Genomic DNA, 16,930 nt, shown 5'->3' on the forward strand with positions numbered 1-16,930 from the left:
AAGCAAATTTTGAAATTTTATAAAGATGACTTTCAAGTTTCAGAGGCAAAATAAGATAAAAATCGAGTTCTAGCGGGCAAAGTAATGCGAACTTTGAGTTTCACGGAGTAAAGGACAACCTTTGAGTAATAAAAAATAAAGTGAGACTAAAATCGAGTTTCAGAAGGCGTAACTAAAAATAATAAATTTGAGATCAACTTGAGACGAACAAAAATTAGAGGTTCAAAGTGGAAATACCACTACAATGGAAGGATCAAATTTATAATTCATTTAGTTGAATTGACTCCAAAATTCAAAATAAATAGGAAACGGACACTGAGAAAGAGATAAAACCAATGACTCAGGCACTTGCTTCGCTCACAAACCAGCCTTTATTTCAGTGCTTTTAACCCAACACACTGTGAGTCGCTGACCCCATCAATCATCCACACCACCCCGCCCCACAGTTTTTATCCGTCTCTCCTTCTTCTTCCTCTCTCACCAGCACCAGGTACTACTACACATATACTTGTTGTACTATTAATAATAATGGAGTACTGCATGGAAGCAAGGGCCTTGAAATCGAGTCTGCGCAGAGAACTGGCCGTGAAGTCGACCCAGCATGTTCTGTTGGAGGAACTTTGGTGTGCTACTGGAATTTCTGGTGTGCCCTGTGAGGATTTTTCAGTGGATGACCTTCTTGACCTCTCCAATGGCGAATTCGGAGACGGGTCCGTTGAAGAAGAAGGAGAAGAAAGAGACTCAGTTTCTGTGGATGATGAAACTTCCAATTCAAGCAATTCGGTCTTGGCTGACTCCGACTCCGGTCTGGCAACCCAGCTCTTAGTTCCGGTAACAATCTTTTGAATTGACAATTTTTTGTTTAATTCTCTTTTAAATTATGTAACATTTTGAAATTAAATTTTGGGTTTTGGGCTAATTTACAGGACGATGATTTAGCAGAGCTTGAATGGGTTTCTCATTTTGTGGACGATTCTCTCCCGGACCTCTCTCTATTACACACAATTGGTGTCCAAAAACCGGAAGCTCTTCCTGCGAACCGGTCTGAACCGGAACCCAAACCGGCTCAATTAAGAGCTTCTCTGTTTCCTTTTGAAGTTCCGGTCAAACCTAGAACCAAACGTTGCAGACTCGCCAGCCGGGATTGGTCCTTGTCCTCTTCATCTTCACCGTCGTCGCCTTCTTCTTCTTCGGGTTCGGGGTTTTCATTTTCAACCCCTTGTCTTATCATCAACCCGGTTCAAAGCATGCACGTATTTGTTGGTGAACCGGCGGCTAAGAAACAAAAGAAAAAACCGGCGGTCCAAACAGGGGAGGGTTCAATTGGGGGACAGTTTCAGCGGAGGTGTAGTCATTGCCAAGTTCAGAAGACTCCACAATGGAGAACTGGTCCGCTTGGTCCTAAAACGTTGTGTAATGCGTGCGGCGTTCGGTTCAAGTCTGGCCGGCTTTTCCCGGAGTATAGGCCGGCTTGTAGCCCGACTTTCTCCGGTGATGTCCACTCGAATAGTCACCGTAAGGTGTTGGAGATGAGGAAGAGGAAAGAGATTGGCGAGCCCGAACCGCGGTTGAACCGGATGATTCGGAGTTTTTGACGGGTTAAAGTTAGAGAATAGTGCACTTGAACCGGATCGAATGGGATGGACCCAATTGTGTTGTACATTTTTGTTGGTAGTTGGCAGTAGTAGCAGTGGTGGTAGTACTAGGCTTTTAGGAAGCTTTTAGAATTTAGCCATGGTTTTAGGTTTTAGCTCTATACTTTTTCTTGTATTATTAATTAATGGTCTCCATCTTGTTACATGGCCCCGTAGTAAAAGAAATTAGGGTTTAAACCTCTGTGATGAAATTTGTTAGAAATTAAATTCAACATTAAAAGTTACGTAAATGGAAATTAAATCCAACATTAAAAGTTACGTAAACTCTTCGTTAATCGGTAGTGCGGGATCCTCACATTAAAAGTTTTGTAAACTCAATGTTAAGTTTCGTAAACTCTACGTTAACTCATTCTGCGTTCATAGTCCTCAGACCCAAAGGGAAGAAAAGAAGAAAGTCATTCAGCGTCCCTCCTAATTTGAACTGGGATCGAACTGAAACTGTCTATTGAAATCATAGAGTGGAGCGACGAAACCATGAAATCACGATCAGCAGGTTGTTAGGGTTCTGTGAGAAATCAACTTGAGTTTGAGTGAGAGAGAGAATTGAAATTTTTTAGGCTCACAAAAGTATTGAAAGGGGTTTACAGGTATGAAGTTTTCTTGTTTTGATTTTTGATTGATGTTGAACCGGGCTTTTTTTTTTATTTTTTATTGCTGCTTTTTTTTTTTTAAAAAAAGCAATAAAAAAAGACAAATTTTAGTTCACATGTAAAATATTGATAGTTGACGAAACTTTTAATGTTAGGCTTAATTCCTAACAGACCTCATCATAGGATTTAAATCCTAATTTTTTAAGACATGAGCTATCTTCCGATTTTCTTATTATCACATAAAACTATGAATCCAATTAGGTATTATTAATTTGTTTTGCAGGTTTAAAATTAATGGAGAAAGGTTGATATAAATTTAGGGTTTGAGTGGAGCTTTGGACCTTCCGGTTTTTGATGGATGGGGAATCTTTCAATCGTTTTTTTTTTTTTTTAAATATTTTTTTAACAAATGATATTATCTATACTAAAGCGAAGAGGGTGGGCTTCGCCTTACAATGAGAAGGAATTAGGCTTAGTCTCATAATAGACTAGCAATAATCTGATTCAAATTTGCCTTTTGCGAGAATCGAACATAAAACTTCTCACTTACAAGTGAAGATGAATACTACTAGACCGTATACTAAGTATCTGATGGATGTGGAATCTTGAAACATTAGAAATTGGGTAATTTTAGAGAGACCAAATTTTTAAACAAAATTTTGTAAACCAAATGATGTGGTTGTGGATGATTAGATTATTAATTAAGTGTCAATAACGTGTTTATTTTCAATTGGTGACACATCATTTAGTTTACAAATTTGTTTTAAAAATTGATCTTTCTCGTGTTTTTGTTAAAAAATTTAGTTGACCAAAAGAAACTTGATTCTTGAAACGCCAATTTGAAAGAATGGTGAGCCGTAATTGAGGTTAAAAAAAATGATTGTGTAGGTCAAATCACACATGGCATGACTAATCATCATTAAAATACTTGCAATGAATCCCCAATAAAACATTTTTGACACCATCATCACCTTCAACCACCATAGCCATCACCACCTCCACCATCCCACCGCTACAGGCACCACCACCACCCCTTCCACCATCGTCGCCACCATCACCATTAAAACATTCTCCACCCATTACCCTCATGATTACCACCACTACCTTCACCATCTCCTCCACCTAACTTGATATGGATTCTCACTTCAAATTATTCAAATGTAAACAAACTTTCTATTTATGAGAACCTAGCTCCACATCTTCAATGGTGGCACAAAGACAAGGTATAACTAAACAACAATACAATTCATTAACTTCCTTTCTTTCCTTACAAGCTTCTATTAATACTGAACTCCAGCTTCTAACAAACTCTAACTAACTCTTAACTAACTAATATCCAATGTACAATCTTAGATGATGTCACCTAACATCCTAACAATATCCCCACTCCCCTTAAAACACGTGTTTCCTCAAAACATAACTAAAACACAATACAATAAAAAAACTCAACAACATTGACAGAGTTGATCACAATTGCACAATTTCTGGAAACTTAAGCTTGAGCTCCTAATATTTTTCCGAAGTAGCATCATCCTTAGAGTGGTTCTGCCTAGGGATGCAACTCAGACGGGCTGGGCGGGTTGGAAAGTCAACCCAATCCTAACCCAACTTTTATAATTCAGGCTCGAATTCGGGTTGGGTTTCATTCGGTTTCATTTGAGCTTGGGTTTAATTGGGTTAGGGTTTACTTGGGTTGGGTTCGGGTTGCCCAACTTTTTCAAGTTTAACCTTGTAACAACTTAGTTTCCAAGAATTCCTAAAAAAAATTAAGCCAAGTAGCATCAAAGCTAGCCAACTTTAATTTTATAAATCCATCTACTATAAAGCTTTAGGATTTAGAAACTACTAATATGGGCTGACTAATCATAGCCTCTTATTCCCTAAAAGCTTAAGTAATTATAAAGGGTAGTTTATTAAAAAAATATTAGAAAGCTCGTTGGTTTTTGGACTTGACTCACTTGGGTGTAGTATGAGCATTAATTGATATGGGTTAAAATCTAGTTAGATTGGATTTGGTTAGTCGGGTTAGGTTGGGTTAGGTTGGGGATGGACGGGCAAATGATCAACCCAACTCAACCCAATCAATGAATGGGTTGAAATTGGGTTGGGTTTGGACGGGTTATAACTAAAACAAAACCTTATTCTTCGGGTTTAAAATCGGGTTAGACATGGGCGGGTTCGGATTGGCCCAACCCAAGTTACACCCCTAATTCTACCACTACACCAAAACTTCAATCACTGCAAATTGTTTCTTTTCACCATTCTTCTGTCCAAGATTGCCACGAGAACATCCTGAAGAATACTTGAATCTGTGATGACATGCAATGGAACAATAGGCTGTGTATCCAAACCCAAGTGTTTCTTTAAACAAGACACATGGAATATAGTGTGAAGTTTAGAATGATTTGATAATTTGAGCTTATAAGCTACAGGACTGACTTTGGACAATATTTGAAATGGACCATAAAATTTTGGTTGTAGTTTATGAAATGGATGAGAAGTTAAGGATATATGTTGGTATGGCACCAATCTCAGATAAACCAAATCTCCCACCTCAAATACCATTTCAAACCTCTATTTATTAGCTTGAACCTTCATCCTACACTAAGCAGCTTCCAAATTACTTTTGAGTAAAGATAAAATTCGATCCTTGTCCTTCAAAGCTTGATCCACAGAATCAACCTTAGTAGTGCCATTCTCATAAGCTGCACTGTTGGTGGAGCTTGACCACATACAATTTCAAATGGAGTCATCTTGGTTGTAGAATGAAAACTTGTGTTAAAAGACCATTCTGCCCAAGGAAGCCATGATACCCATTTCTTCGATTACAAGCTACAAAAGCATCTCAAAAATGTTTCAAGACATCTGTTCAATACCTCAATTTGACCATTTGTTTGAGGATGGTAACTAGAATTGAAGCATAAGAGGAACCTTGAAGATGAAAAAACTCTTTCCAAAATTTGCTTAAGAACACCGAATCTCTGTCACTTACTATAGAATTGGGTATTTCATGTAATTTGAAAATATTATCGACAAAGAGCTGAGCAACCATGGATGCAGAATACGGATGACCAATGGCAATGAAATGAGCATATTTGGAAAATCTATCAACAGCAACCCAAATTACAGATTTACCTTTACATGGGGGAAGGCCCACAATGAAATCCATAGAAATGTCGGTCTAAATCTTGGTTGGTAGAGGCAAGGGATGCAACAATCTAGGGGGAGACAAAGTCTCACACCTTCTTTTGTTGACATATTGAACAACAAGCTACCATATCATTCACAAACTTCTTCATACATTCCCAATAAAAGCACCTGGAAATCCTCGTATAAGTCTTCAAAAAACCCCATGACCAGCAGTGGGTGTTGCATGGTTTTCATTGAACACTTCGCTTCTCCATTGACTAGTAGGACTAAGAACAATCCTATTCTTGTATTTAAGAAGACCATTATCCACTTGAAACTTCAAAATAGACATTGTCATCTTTAGACATAAGGCTTTGAACTTTCGACAGGGTCCCTTTCCATGTCTCTTCTCAAATCATCCAACCATTGAGAATAAGGGTAAGAAATAGCCAATACTTCCATATCTGCTAATAATTGATCAGTAGGATTGGTAACATTCAAGGGAGAACTTGATAAAGCATTAGCAGCTTGGTTATTACAACCCTATTTAAATTGAATTTTATAGTCGAATCCAAGTAGTTTGGTAACCCATTTGTATAGGCCCTGCCTTGAAGGAAATATTTCAAATTGTGGTGATCAATTTGAATAATGAAATGATTCCCTACTACATAGGACTGCCACTTGTGAATGGCATGTAAAATTACCAACATCTGTCTCTCATATACAGATAACACTTGATTCCTAGGACAAAGTGCTTTACTAGTGAAAGCAATTGGTTTTCCTTCTTGTTGAAGCACAACACCAATGTCATGACCTGAGGCATCAGTTTCAATCACAAAAGGCTTTGTAAAATCCGGTAATACCAAAACGTGAAGAGATAACATTGCTTATTTGAGAGTTTTAAAAGCTATAGTAGCTTCATCAGACCACTGGAAGTTGTCTTTTCTTGTAAGTGCAGTCAATGGACTTATGATCTTGCCAAAATGAGGAATAAATTTCCTATAATACCCAGTTAACCCCAAGAACCCTCCCAAAGCTTTCACAAAATTGGGAATAGGCCATTTGGCTATGGAATTCAACTTAGTGGGATCAGTATTAACACCGGATCCTTTTCGATCCCTAAAATTGTACATGCCTAAAGGAAGATAAAAGTCCAAAGGAAGACAAAGGCCCAAAGGAATGAAGACCAAGGCCCAACATAACTGGGAAAAACAATCCCGAATGCTATGGATGACCAACAATCTGGTTTTCTTGCCAACAATAAAGCTAAACGCCTCCCGATAAAGTACTTTCCGATCACTGGCAACAAGTTGGCATACTGCCAACTTTATAGCACGACGTTTTAGGGGCATGCCTACTCAGACATTAACCATAGGCCACATGTTGCATGGCTGTGAGAGCAAAAGCCTATGACGGGACATAAAGGCTAACAAATCAAGTACTCATGCATGAGTTTCCACCAACCCTAGGGCTGAAAGGCACTTGGTATGCATTGGCTCAAGAAAACATGCAAGTGGATATGAACGAGTGTCACTTAGCCACATGTGTCGACTAAAGAACGGAATGGTAACTCACAGGTCACATCAATGTACTTGGTTCATTAAATGCAAATGCAGTGGAGAACTCAAGCCCAGAGAATTGGGGCTCATTGAAGGACTATATAAGGAGGACGAATACCTTATTGGATGTAGCCTAGTTTTTAAGGGCTTACAACCTTTATTCAATATATCTGAGCATCTCAATGGATATAGCCCAGTTTTTTAGGGCGAATCACTTAAATCTTGTTATTTAGTTCTTATTATTGCTACCCCGAACCACCAACGGCTGACCACACTAGTCTTTGTTAACCTCAATGGATGTAGCCCAGTTTTTAAGTATGTATGTTCAATTTGTTTTATGTCTTAATGTTAATAATAGGAGATTTTGGCGTAGTGTGTGTGTGTGTTTCTTGTTAATTTATTATTCAGAAAATTTGATGTTTATTTGCATCAAATTAAGGTTACTGATTAAATGTTATTGATTGTTTTCTAAACCCTAGAATGGATGCAGCACAAGATGTACCAGTGTCGCTTCATACCTTGAGAGAGTACGCTATTCATAAGCAGATGGCTGATCATCCCCTAGTGGAGGAGACGAGGAGACAAGAAGAACTGAAGTTGGCCAGCAACAAGGCCGACGAACTCATGAATCTGGAAGCTGTTGATGTGAGCGACAAGGCGGACATGTTGAACTTGTGTTTGTTTAAGCTAGCAGATGGCCGTAAAACCTGGCCTGGTTACGCCCGGATCGCAGCTGCTCTAGATGCACATGAGCTTCAAAAAATTCTCGACAATGCTGTTCCGTGTAACATTCCGGTACTCCAGCCGCCACACAATATTTACCGTGCGCCAAGATTCTGAGTTCAATTTACCTTTCCTTTACTTATGTGTTTCTTTTTGACAAAATTCGGAACCATAGTGTTGTAACTATGGATTGGTAGATCTTGTGATGTTAGAATTGAACTTTTCAATTTTTTATGGTGTCGTAATGTTTTACTTCTCGACTCAGTCACGGCTGTGGCTACAAGAGTACTTACGCAAGAATTTTACCTTGTAACTTGCTTTTTATTCAAATTTCTATCTCTCACGTTACGCGACACTACAACATGTGATAAATAACTAGTTACACCAATGATTTTCGCCTACTCAAGGGTGAGATCTACCATTAAAAATTAAATTAGCTATAACCATTGGAACTGTAAACATGTGTAACAGTACTTTGAATTGTTCGTTCTAACATCAAATTCCCATGACCATACGTCTGTATCGGCTATATAACCCTGTAACAGGCATCACATTGCCATGAAAAGAATAGTGACCTCCGAGTTTCTGTGTCTCATCGATGATCAACGTACCTACAATCCTATACGAAAATACGAACTACAGCAAGTCCAACAGCAGTTATGGAGACCAAGGTACCTATGCAATATTTGATCACCTCATATTTTGCAGTTTCCACCTGTGCTCTTAATGCATGAATTTCCTGTCAACAAGGTTCAACATCATTATTTCTAATAAAACCCTATGTTATAAGTCAACTGATGTAAACCAAATAGTTTCCAGTGCTCACTCGGTCAAGTTTATTTGTGAGATTGGTTGTTTCTGCATTTTGATTGGCAAGCTCGTCGCGTATGCGCCTGCAATCATGAATCAGAAATTATTAATTTATTACGAGAGTAATCTGTTTACACCCAAATTTCATCTCGGGACACCCCATTCAACTTATAATATTCCAAATTCAACCTTACATAAAAAATATAGAAGGAAACAAAAAAATTGCACAACCACCCATCTCACCTTCATTGGTGAATCCAACTCAACCCCTAATAACCTCCCCCTATTCTTCTCGAACAACAGCAAATCCCCATCCCCACCCAACCCAAAAGTGTGGCTAAGGCAAAAAGATCCATTGCACAAAGAAATTGGAGAAACAATGGCTATTCTTCTTCTTCTATTGTAAGGTAACTCAACAGCCCAGGTGGCTGGAACATAGCCGTCTGCCACTCCGCCGATCTGGAGATGGGAGGAGCCACTGATCACCATTAGTCCGGTGAAGGAGAGATAAAAGGGTAATAAAATGTGACGAGAGGGAGACAAAAAGAGAGGATAAAGGGTGTGGTGGGGGGATTGCATCCGTGGGTGGGAGAGAGAGATAATTGAGTGGATTCAGAGGTGGCTTGAACATCCGCCCTTTCTCCATTAATTTTTCAGTAACTTAATAATGGGATACAATGGTCATTAAAGTAAGAAAAATTTATGGGTGTCCAAAGATGAAAAGTGGGTGTAAACAAAAACAATCTTATTACAATGGTACCAACGGACTAATAAAATTGTAGACACAAGAAAACTGACTTACCCTCTTTCAAGATTTAAATCCAAACGCTGCCCTGCTGTAACTTTGTCAATCTCGTACCTGTTTCAGTAAACAAACTATTGAACTAAGAACCCAAAGAAAAATAACAGTATTGGAATAATAAGTTATGAGTCAATAATTCCCTTGACAGTAGAAACCAAAAACATAATACATCAGAAGACAAACCTCAATTCACTGCGCATCTTCTCTATGTCACCACGAAGTTTTTCAGTTTCACGTTGCAACACTGTAAAATGATGCTCCTATGACCAAACAACGATGAATTAGAATAAGAAAATGATAATTTTTGTATTGTATATATAGGACTATTCAATACTAAAACCATTCAAAAGTCTAATAAATCTAAAATCATGCTATGCTACCTCAACTTCATTGAATTTCAAGTTAAATGTATGTGGAAATCGAATTAGGTTTAAACAACCTCAAAAGAACTAGATACGATTTCTGATAAAGAACGAAGGGTGATGAATGGGGAACAAATCCATGCCCTGCTAATTTTGATATATATATATTAAAAAAAAAAAGGAAACTGTTATTGGCACCCCAAAAATCTCATTATGCACTCATTGTGCACTCCTCAGAAGTGTATTTTTCTTTCTATATATAAAAAGTTTGGAGTACAAAATGAGAATTTAGGTGTGCGAATAACAATTCCTTTAAAAAATTGCAAATTACCAAATTTTACTCTACTTCAAAAGCTCATGTCTATTTTATCATAACAAACAATGTTGAATTCCATTTGGTGACATGTAATATGACAGCAACTTTCATGGAACGCTATACCAAAACAGTAGCAGTACTGCTTCAATAGCTATAAATTATTCTCGAAGTGCTAAGTTTTATGAAGAAGGAAGGGCAAATCTATTGGAACCTGTGAACTCTGTACTTCGGATTTGAACTTTGACAGGTTTGATTCTTGCAGCATTACAGCCTACAAATACCAAAAACAAAAAACGCATCAAAATCAGACCGCAAGATGAGCAGTAAAAACATCGAACAAAACAAGCACAACTTCTAAACTCACACTCCACTGAGGCAAATCAACAAACAGTTGGGGAGCAGCTTTTTACCTGTTGCATTTCGGATTTAGATACAAAAGCATGAGCTACATTCTCCAAGCTATCGTTCAGAACTTCAGTGATCGCAGCTGTGATGGCCTCCGCCTGCTTCGTCGGCACGCCTTTGGCCTCCAAACCCCTGACCAGAGCCAGCGTGTCGACAAGAAACGCGCGGTTTCCGTTCGGTTTGACCAGCTGCGAAATCTGCCTGCTTATGAGTCCGTATCCGCTGTTGCCCGTCGAGGAAGGCGCATAGAAGTTTCGTCGGAAGCCGGAGAAGCGAAACGCCGATTCGGCACCGGTTTGAAGCACCCGCTTGCAGAGCGCCATGGATTTGCTTCAAATCTTTCGGGGAGAGATGATAATCGAAGTGGGGTCCACTGGAGAGAGGAAGAGAGAGGCGGCGAACAAACGTGGATGGCCGAAGGACGTTAAGAAGAAGGAAAAACGAAAAGAGAAAGTAGTTTTGCGGTTGCTTGGGGGAAACGCAAATTATATTTATGCTTTCCTGTGACTCTGTCTCGGTCGTTACAAGCCTTTGCCCAAGTCAAGTCTTGCAGTTGTACTTCCAAACTTAATATATACCTATTCACATCCTCATTTTTACTTTTCACACATTTAAGTAATTTTTTGTCATTGATTTTTTAATTTATTCGATCTATGGCCGGAATTAAGAAGGGTGGTGAAAAGTAAATGTGTGGATAGCGCTACCCTGTTTTAAATTCAAAATTTGGAGATTTTTTATGGATGGTTAATCATAATAATTTTTGTTTTGGAAAATGCTAGAGAGATCATTTTTAGATCATATTTTACAAATCACATGATATGGCAATTGATGGTTGGATTCCTTCTTTGAATGTTTAAACCAATCATCAACCATTGTTACATCATGTGATCTATAAAATATGGTTTAAAACGATGGTCTTTTAACTTCATCCATTTCTTTTAGTTTATATTGTATTTCTCCAAAGCCAAATGCAAAACTAAAAGGTTTACCGTGTTGTAAAGAACTTAATTGGAAAGAAGTCCAACACCTAAGAGCAAGTCCACCCCTAAAAATAAGCTGACACCCAGCCTATTTAATCCACACAAATGAATAGTAATTGACTCCGATGCATCTCAATGGCTTAATTGTTGTGGTTTGGCTGCAAAATGGCTCAAAAGTGGCTATCTTGGTCTCGAGTTAGCCACTTTCAAGCCGTTTTCGACCAAACCACGGTGAATTAGCCGTTGTTAAAGGTACCATTCTCTTCGTCTCATTGAGAAGTATGATTTTCGTTTATGAATCACTCGATTTCGTTGAGTATTGAAGAAGTTATGAACGTTTAAAGTTTATCCAGTTTTGAGCGAGTTTTCCAATTTTTCTACGGACCAGTCACCTTTCATGCTATTTTCCGGTCATCTCCGACAACCATTGGGCTTCCAAATAGGTATAATCTTGTTCTACACTTTCCTATCTTCATTTTGATATATTATGGGTCGAATTTGGTTAAGAAACGATTGAGTTACGAAGCTTTAAAAATTGCCCAAACTTCCGGCCAAGAGCTCTGGGACACTTAATGAAGTTTTTAATGGAAGGACCAAAATAATGGATAGTGGACAATCTCAGGGACAATTTCTATTGATTTTCAATCCCAAGGACCAAATCCCAAGGACCAAAATGATGTGTTATGCAAATCTCAGGAACCATTTTGGCTAAAAAGCCTTTCTATAACTACGGAGAATATTTGAATTAACTAAAGTTATTCCAACAACGTGCCCTCCCTTTGGTCTGTGGACAAGTACAAATAACTAACCAAATTGAAGTGGCTGAGAGGACTTTGTGCGGTTGGAATGCAATGGCGCAATGCAAACTATGCTGTCGGTAGAAGGTGAAATTAAGGATAAACCTCAACCCATGATATTCGATGCAGCTATTTAGCTTATACCTTTTGCACCGGTATAAATGAATTTAATTTTCTTTCAAAAAAGTGTCGCATTACAAAAATTTGAGTGAAAATATCACGAGCTGACATCATAATACCGTATCACAAGGTCTTGCTTTGGTCTCTAGGACTGAAATAGAATGGATACTTCATTAGATTCATGGTATTAAAGCAAGAAATAAAAAATTAGGGTCTAACTTCAAAGCAGATGATGGATTACTCAAAAATAAACTTATCCACTGCAATAACCCTCACATTGGAGGACAAGGAGAAGTTCCTTTCATGTTTAAACCCCTTCAGCTAGCGGTGGATTCGCCCCGTGATTAAGGTATTTCTCTTCAACCCACTGTTTTCTGGGTTCATATCTCCAACCAACCATGCTAGTCTTGTATTCGTGATTACAAAAGTTGGAACAAGGTGTACCTATGGCAGACCTACTACAAGCAGCCCCTATTATTACAAATTTCAACTGCAAAAACTCAACCTTCGCCGGGATGACTATATTGTCAATACGAGCACAGAGAAAGTGAGGGAATGAAGGGAGGGGAAATGAGGAAGGGATTTTCAATTTGATTATACAACTGGGATCATGATTCAGGCACTGAGATTTTCTATTGATATAAATTATTGTTGCAATAGAAGAATTGTTACTTAGGCCTTCTCCTGTAAGGGTATAGAATGTCATCCGCACTCTGTTTCACGTAGTTTCCCACTCTATTCACATTTCGAGCAACACCTGATGCTACTAGTGCCGCATTCTTCTTAAACCTGCAGATATAAATATAAGGTTTTTGAACCATAAGTCGAAAGATAACAAACAAGACCTGAAATTAAAATAACAAATCATGGGAAAAATGTCATTGACAACTCATTTTCTCTTCTGCTAAGTCGAGTTTCTGCCATACCTGTGGAGGTATTCATCTCGTGTTGACTGTGCTGGTTGGTAGGTTTGAGGTTGAGGAATAGGCCGACCGTTTTCTTGAGAGGAGACACAAAAAGTTATCAACAAGATTGCAGTGAATGCTATAAGAAAACTCAATCACTTTGACAATTAGTATTCATGTATTAAAATAGTTTGCTGGTTCACCAGAAACACCTGAGAAGCTTAAGCTGTTAGCATATGAACTATCAATTATTTCATATCCTTTCTAAGACTTCTTATCACATGTGGGTCTCTCTTGTAGAAATCAATCGATACTGAAGTTGCAAGTGTAGGGATACAAACTCAGGATCTCGTTCTTTGGTAAAGTTTGCTAGTTTACTACCATTCCCAAATATTAATACTGTTCAGTGGAGACATAATGTGTATGTCGAACTATTGCTAGTTTACTACCATTCCCAAATAGGTTTCTGGCATTTACAAATTTGAGCATGGCTTTACTTTAAAAATGTTGTTTTCTAATTGCCCTACATTCTGTTCCATATAGCACGCAGACTCAATAGCTATTATATAAAATTAAACGGAATGTAAAAGCCGTGCCTCATGGGAGAGATGTATTTGTTCGACATTCATGGAATCAAAACCTTATTGGCATACCACCTCCCCTTAACAAAGGAAGAAGATACATAAAAATAAAAACTCAACACACCTTCACTTTTATGAGCAGGAGTTGGAGCATGAGTATGGCCTGCAGGTTTTTTGTCATACAATACCTGACACGAGCTAGTTATGTCACAATCCACCGAGTTGATGAGAAGATCTTTAGCATAAAAATATGAGTATTAGAAGTATTTATGTAATTAGACTTTTAATTTGGACACAAGGACAAGAAACCTATTTGGACAGAAAAGTGATACAGATATTCCACCAGATAAATTCCAATATGAGTTTTGCAAATCAGGGAAACAAGGAAAAAGAGATAAGAGTGAAGATATAATTCTGCTTGTTTATTATGTGGATCAGTAGGAGTTTCTTTGCTGTCTAAGAAGACAGAATAACCAACGCAGGCATACTTAAAATGGGCAAGCGTCCGGTCTGCTTTAGACGCCTCCAATTCGGTTTCTCCCACAATGTAGCTCGGCACTGGCCATATAAAACCATGAATAAGCACATATCTTAATCTTAATTGATGCATAACAAAGTATAAAAAGTTTCAGATAAAATTAAAAACCCAAAAAGATATAATTATGAAATTATCTATTAAATACACCATGAAGAGACAGCCTTTTCTTTTCAGCATGATAAAGTACAAGCATCAAATGTGCCTGTAAAAATTGTAGCAGCAGAATTAAAAGCACCAAGCCTTTATTTTTGGGTGATTGGATTAACATGACCATCAAATTCATTCATCAATTTGGGGGGAGAGAGAGAGAGAGAGAGAGAGAGAGAGAAACCTTGTTGGAGGGTTTTGGAGAAGCCGACGCAGGTGGGGTATTTGGATTTGGATTTCTGGTTGGAAGAGTAATAGAGGCAACCCTTGCACGACTTTCCACATCTTTCTCATCATATTCTGTCATCCTGATCCATACGTGTAAAGACTGCAGGATTTAGCACCGGAACGGGCTTTTGCAGATTTTGTTCTCTGCAACTTGGTGCTGCATTTGGTGATCATGAATTTCCTTGGATAAGATTAACATATTTTAGTTGTCTTGAATACTGTTTCCTTCAAAATCTCGATTAGATATGATAATAAACAAGTTTACGAATTTGATGTGACGACTCTTTATGGTATTTTTTCGCTTTTATATGATAAGCTTCATATTATAAGCTATGCAGTGATGAAAAAATTAGTAAAATTTGTACTTGAATCGTTTAGCGAAAGTAAAAGTGCAAACAATACATGAAACATGAGCCTCCTAAGTGTACGCGTTCAATCTTCAGTGGACTCCTGATCCAAACAAATTGGTAGCCGTAGCCCTTCTTAGGGCCCTCCACATAAGGTTCCACATACACCTCCGGGCCACGATGTCGACAGGCACCGACGTGGAGGGGCATTGAACCCAAGAGCGGCGATTTTTATTATGCAAAATATGGGTCACCGGTCCTCATAGGAAGAATATATAAATATCCTGCTCGAGAACCTCCCAAAAGATGGGTCACCAGTCAGGCCCAAAAGGATATAAACGTCTGTTATTATCCAAATTCCAAAAACGAGCAATAGCAAGGGTTTCAGGGTCTCTCTCACTCGTAGAGAGCCATGATCCGCCGGTCTTTGAGATCCGCTCCCGTGGTCGGCCGCGTACAGGAATGAGTTGCCATGTTCCGCCGCGCAATCGGCGGAGAAGTAGAAGCCCACGCGAAAGCCAAGTTAGAATCGGTTCAGGGGCGGAATAGAGGGACTCGTAATCGTAAGTTTTCGTTTAGGGTTTATTATGCACCTATTTGGATTCTTTTAGGGGGTTTATGTAGATAAATTGTAAAGTGCTACATTTATTTATTTAGGGATAGTTTAATGTAAATAAAATATCCATCTGCGTACTATCCTTGAAGTTCAATTCCGTTGCTACCAGATAAAATGCACTCCCACCCTGGAGTATGTGTCAGTTGTAACTATTTGTTGTCGTAACAGAGATTAAGAGTCCGTTTGGATGTGCTTTTAAAATGATTGAAAGCCCTTTTGGTGAAAATATTTTTAGAACAAATCCTTAGTAAAAATATAAGCAAATCCTGAAGAAAAAAAAACACTTAAATGCTTCATAATTGGTGATTCTTGCAGAAAACACTTAAAGCGCTTTTGGAAACTATAAACACTTTCTAAAATCGCTTTCAGCCATTTTAAAATACATCCAAACAAGCCCTAAACTATTATTAAATGATTGATAACTTTGTTATAAAATCCCCCAACCCTATAATATTAAGCAGGCGGCATGGCTATGCTAAGCTTAATGTCATGTTGTTGTGCCTTATCTTATGTGTTGGGAACAATATGGGCGTTGATGCGATTTTTATTCTTTTTGTTTTTGGTATTTAATAATGGCAGGAAATAAGAAAGGGCACAAGGACTTGGAAGCAGAATTAGCAGCAGCAAAACTTAGGTATGGTCCTTGTGAAGTTTGTGGAAAGGAGAAAGACCACACGAGTGCTGGTTGCCCTTACATGATACATATCTCAAACCCTCTGGAGGTGACTCTTGTTGACGGTAGGTATGGAATAGTGTGTGATTGTTGTGCTCGGCCGGGGGGCCACCCTGCTCGCCGGGGCTGGACAGGACGTGCTACTCTCAAGTTGTGTACCTATTGTATGGTATTGGGTGAGCACTGGACTACAGATTGCCCGTGCATTGAGCCCCAACAACGTGAGAAATGGAGAAAAAAAAATGAGAGAGGATGATATATTGGAAGAGGAGCCCAAGAAAGAATAATTTCTGGACTTAGAGGCATATTTGAGGGACTTGCGAAGGATGGCTGAGTTAAAACAATATGACTCTTGAGGAAAGGAATGGGGAACTTGATGTTGAACGCATGTAAGTGTCGTCTCAAATTACAGGTTTTGTCTGAAGTTAAATTACTTTACTATTAAGTATGGATGATATATGGGAGTTGACAATTTTACTATTTATGAAGTTGGTGAATTGGTGGTTGGAGTGATTCAAAGAGACTTTCCATTTATATCTCTGTTTGATATCATATTACCCTCTCTATACCCTAAAATTATTTTCGGTTTTCGGATTAAGGAGCGCCTCAAAAGATGATGAGTGAATTTCCAGAATGCATTAATTAGT

The 16,930-nt window shown here is 38.4% G+C and overlaps 4 protein-coding genes across 4 annotated transcripts; 2 read left to right on the plus strand and 2 right to left on the minus strand.

Annotated features, from left to right (window-relative positions):
* The first annotated feature begins 325 nt into the window (after positions 1–325).
* Positions 326–1,836, plus strand: LOC125473382 (GATA transcription factor 5-like). The gene is made up of 2 exons (XM_048576105.1): positions 326–831; positions 927–1,836. Exons 1-2 carry the CDS (start codon positions 529–531, stop codon positions 1,593–1,595), a joined length of 972 nt encoding a protein of 323 aa, XP_048432062.1. The 5' UTR covers positions 326–528; the 3' UTR covers positions 1,596–1,836.
* A 6,236-nt stretch (positions 1,837–8,072) lies between these two features.
* LOC125473388 (protein FMP32, mitochondrial-like) lies at positions 8,073–10,865 on the minus strand. The gene is made up of 6 exons (XM_048576117.1): positions 10,357–10,865; positions 10,158–10,217; positions 9,452–9,528; positions 9,269–9,325; positions 8,483–8,549; positions 8,073–8,395 (listed from the first exon to the last, which is right to left on the minus strand). Exons 1-6 carry the CDS (start codon positions 10,672–10,674, stop codon positions 8,276–8,278), a joined length of 699 nt encoding a protein of 232 aa, XP_048432074.1. The 5' UTR covers positions 10,675–10,865; the 3' UTR covers positions 8,073–8,275.
* Positions 10,866–12,400: 1,535 nt separating this feature from the next.
* Positions 12,401–15,001, minus strand: LOC125473405. Its single transcript, XM_048576153.1, has 5 exons — positions 14,604–15,001; positions 14,223–14,292; positions 13,859–13,969; positions 13,175–13,247; positions 12,401–13,037 (listed from the first exon to the last, which is right to left on the minus strand). Exons 1-5 carry the CDS (start codon positions 14,724–14,726, stop codon positions 12,917–12,919), a joined length of 498 nt encoding a protein of 165 aa, XP_048432110.1. The 5' UTR covers positions 14,727–15,001; the 3' UTR covers positions 12,401–12,916.
* Positions 15,002–15,299: 298 nt separating this feature from the next.
* On the plus strand, positions 15,300–16,835 carry LOC125473406. Its single transcript, XM_048576154.1, has 2 exons — positions 15,300–15,557; positions 16,190–16,835. The coding sequence occupies exons 1-2, from the start codon at positions 15,467–15,469 to the stop codon at positions 16,537–16,539; spliced, it is 441 nt and encodes a 146-aa protein (XP_048432111.1). The 5' UTR covers positions 15,300–15,466; the 3' UTR covers positions 16,540–16,835.
* The last annotated feature ends 95 nt before the right edge of the window (positions 16,836–16,930 follow it).

This window comes from the organism of the source record quoted next, unplaced genomic scaffold (assembly GCF_019419815.1).
Source record: "Pyrus x bretschneideri cultivar Hongxiangsu unplaced genomic scaffold, Pyrus_bretschneideri_v1 Contig85, whole genome shotgun sequence".
Lineage (NCBI taxonomy): Eukaryota > Viridiplantae > Streptophyta > Magnoliopsida > Rosales > Rosaceae > Pyrus > Pyrus x bretschneideri.

Excerpts from the sequence above, each read along its gene's own strand:
- LOC125473388 (XM_048576117.1), bottom strand. The coding sequence starts at position 10,674 with ATGGCGCTCTGCAAGCGGGTGCTTCAAACCGGTGCCGAATCGGCGTTT. Across the intron at positions 9,326-9,451 it reads AAGATGCGCAGTGAATTGAG|GTACGAGATTGACAAAGTTA; the intron begins GTTTGTCTTCTG and ends TTACTGAAACAG. Across the intron at positions 8,396-8,482 it reads TCACAAATAAACTTGACCGA|GAAATTCATGCATTAAGAGC; the intron begins GTGAGCACTGGA and ends CCTTGTTGACAG.
- LOC125473382 (XM_048576105.1), top strand. The coding sequence starts at position 529 with ATGGAGTACTGCATGGAAGCAAGGGCCTTGAAATCGAGTCTGCGCAGA. Across the intron at positions 832-926 it reads CAACCCAGCTCTTAGTTCCG|GACGATGATTTAGCAGAGCT; the intron begins GTAACAATCTTT and ends GCTAATTTACAG.
- LOC125473405 (XM_048576153.1), bottom strand. The coding sequence starts at position 14,726 with ATGACAGAATATGATGAGAAAGATGTGGAAAGTCGTGCAAGGGTTGCC. Across the intron at positions 14,293-14,603 it reads CTCCAAAACCCTCCAACAAG|TGCCGAGCTACATTGTGGGA; the intron begins GTTTCTCTCTCT and ends TTATATGGCCAG. Across the intron at positions 13,248-13,858 it reads TCCTGCTCATAAAAGTGAAG|AAAACGGTCGGCCTATTCCT; the intron begins GTGTGTTGAGTT and ends TCTCCTCTCAAG.
- LOC125473406 (XM_048576154.1), top strand. The coding sequence starts at position 15,467 with ATGTTCCGCCGCGCAATCGGCGGAGAAGTAGAAGCCCACGCGAAAGCC. Across the intron at positions 15,558-16,189 it reads GAATAGAGGGACTCGTAATC|GAAATAAGAAAGGGCACAAG; the intron begins GTAAGTTTTCGT and ends TAATAATGGCAG.